The sequence below is a fragment of the Bidens hawaiensis genome, unplaced genomic scaffold, assembly GCF_021521415.1.
Source record: "Bidens hawaiensis isolate Kalapana, Puna unplaced genomic scaffold, B.hawaiensis_p1.1 tig00061487_1, whole genome shotgun sequence".
Classification (NCBI taxonomy): domain Eukaryota; kingdom Viridiplantae; phylum Streptophyta; class Magnoliopsida; order Asterales; family Asteraceae; genus Bidens; species Bidens hawaiensis.
The window spans coordinates 19,285-22,278 of NW_027501065.1; the positions used below are offsets into that span (position 1 = coordinate 19,285).

General features: G+C 35.4%; 1 protein-coding gene across 1 annotated transcript; it reads right to left on the reverse strand.

The window, feature by feature from the left end:
• Positions 1-1,378: 1,378 nt before the first annotated feature.
• Positions 1,379-2,251, reverse strand: LOC143603373 (uncharacterized). The gene has a single exon (XM_077080180.1). It carries the CDS (start codon positions 2,249-2,251, stop codon positions 1,379-1,381), a length of 873 nt encoding a protein of 290 aa, XP_076936295.1.
• Positions 2,252-2,994: the final 743 nt, after the last annotated feature.

A 2,994-nucleotide genomic window follows, 5' to 3' on the forward strand; every position in this document is an offset into this window, starting at 1 on the left:
GTTTCGATAACGTGTCAGTTGTTTATTGGTCAAAAAACCAATGATTAGAGAGATGTGTGCTAAAATAGGCATGTCTATTTTGATAAAATTTTGGTTAAAGATGTCTATTTTGGTAATTTTCCCTTTTTCTTATTATAGTCGTTCTCACACTTCTCATTTTTCTCTCATTTGTATTTTAAAATTTACCTTAATTTAATATCAAACCTTTCCTTTGGTTCTCATATTAATATTCCTTGTTACCAATTTATATGGGAGATATGAGGGATGACCCTGGCTTGTTAGGGTTCGATCCCTGATCTCACCCGGTTTTACCAGCTCCTCGCTGTAGTGTCCTTTGGCGGGCGTGGGGGTCGGGTTTTATCCAATGAATCCCTCAATAGGTGAACCGCTAGGGGCTCCATCCGTCCGGACTAGTGGCCGGCTCGGCTACCTTTAGCCAATGGGGCCGCGTACGGTGTACCTGGTGTTACTTAGTTAGTCGTTCAAAAAAAAATATTCCTTGTTTATATCTTGACTTCTTTGAATTATGTGGTGTTTTACTTCAACATTGTTCCAGCCCAGCTCGATCAATCTTCTTGGTTTAATGTTCATCGGCCCAAGTCAGTCACCTCTTCTTAGCATGCGTCTGACCTATTCTCATGTACACAATTTGTGATGTAGCTTTCCTAGCTTCGTGATCGAATAGATCTCCCAGACTTGCATATGAAGAATGATGCGCGCGAATTGTTCAAGATCCCATGATTGATGCTACTAACTCCATGATTGATGCTACTAACTGGCTATAACATAGAAGTCGTCGATTATTTTCAAATCAAAGAAGATCAATGTAGTCAGGGGTGGCTTGTGGGACAGTAAAAACAAGTTAGGGCTTTAGGCCCATACATTATATATAGATGTATTATAATGGGTAAAGTAAACTTAAAGTAAAGTATCGATGTGGTGATAGGCTTGGTTGCTACTAAAGTATAGGTTATGAGTTAAAAATTTGTAATAGTCAATTTTTTATCTTAACAATTGTCATGAAAAGACCAAAAAATCTTGTTTTGATTTAGGCCTTCATATTCGTTGAGCTGACCCTAAATGTAGTGTCTAATCTTCTTTTTCGTTGTTCATCCCTTTATTTTTTATCTTCTTGTTTTCAATGTTCTTATATTTATGTCCAATCACATGCAGTCGTACCATTCAATTCTTGGAAGAATGCTTTGCTCAAATATATGTGTAATAACTTACGTAACTTACGTGTAAGGCTTAATGCTATGTGCGCGCTAGTGGAAAGTAATAACACAAACTTGTGAAAACAGATGATTAAAAGTTAAAATAGAATTCAGAAAAAGAAATTACAAAAGGCACCATTCATCTTTAAAGTTTTAATTACTAACTAGCATAAAGGACTTTCAAGATTTGGACAAGTCCTTGTACCGGTTGCACATGGCATCTTACTATAACCAATCCAAACTGTTTCAAGATCTATACTTCCTTCTTCCATTTGCATTTCCATCTCATCTGATCTCTTCACTTTCGCGATCTTCACGAGCACGATACCAACAAAACTAACGAAAACCGTCATCATGAACCCGGCCCCAACTCCCCACCAAACCCTCATTACCCCTTTCTTCTTTTTCGGTACAACAACCGAGAACCGACCATAGTTTCTAGTATAACACACTTGTCCAACACTCATATCACTTAGGGAAAACTTGTCATTCGAGTCACCAAAAGAAGCACATTTAGCACCTTTAGGAAACTTCAAGTCAGGAAAGTGAACTGATATGGGTACATTAGTTGTGTTAATATCAATCTTTCTGGCATTTTTATTTGTAGGATTTGATGCATCATAAACTCTAAAACCAACAACCGAAGATACTAGCGCGTACCCTGGAACATTGTTATAAAATTGAGAGGACAAGTTACCCAAATCTTGATACATGATGATAACTCTCTTCACAAAAGGCATTGGGAGAGTTCTTGATGGGATTTGAAAGCTACTGAAGTTTTCTCCTTTTCTCCACAATGTTTTGCTTCGGAATCTAATATAAGAGACATTCATGCCTGATAAATTAGCAGGCAACTTGACTGCGTAAAGAGTTCCTTTTTTGTATCGCTGTTGTTGTGATAATAGAGCTTTGAAAGCGTGTTCGTGGAGAATAACATCTAGTGGTTCACCAACACCATTTTCTTTGTAACTATCTGTGCTTTGGACAAAAGAGCAGAAAGATGAACATAGAAGCATGAGCAGTATGATATCTTTCATTGTTACATAACATCATTTGGGAGCAAATAGGAATAAAAGTAGAGTATAAATTAAAATCTAAGGGGAACAACTTTAATAATAATAATTAACAATGATCATAAGAAATGATGTAATGAAGCATGACACGAGTCTTTTTCCCAGGGAATGCGGAGATTGTGGATGTAATTCCCCAAATTGGTATTTATTCTCTTACAATGTGAGGCAATTTAGCAATTAATTGTGGATGAGTTGGTCCATGTAAGTCAAAAAGCTTTTAGCTTCATTGTATACAATATTATTTCTTAATACACGGGTTAAATAAATTCTAACATGTTGTTAACGAATAGTTTCTATTAAATTTTATATGTTAGATGTTAGCATGGTGAAATAATGAATGGTGAGAAACAAATAATACATTTGTATATAGGAAATAGAAAATAATCATAGTGAAAAGAACTATCATATGTATCACATCCAAAGCACTAAGTACAAATGTATATGCGGTTTTCATAATTCTCAACTTATTATGGGTTTTAAACAAACGTCACCGTATCTGTCCGTGCGTGCGCGTGTCTATATGTGTCCGTGCGTGCGCGTGTGTGTCTTTGTATGTGTGAGTGATCTAGGCATAAAAAAATTAATTATTTATAAAAAAAACTAAAGTTAAAAGAAAATGGGATAGATATATTATGGTTATTGTTTTTCACTCCTCTATTTAAATTATTTTTTAAATATAAGAACGTTAATATGATTGTCGTATATAA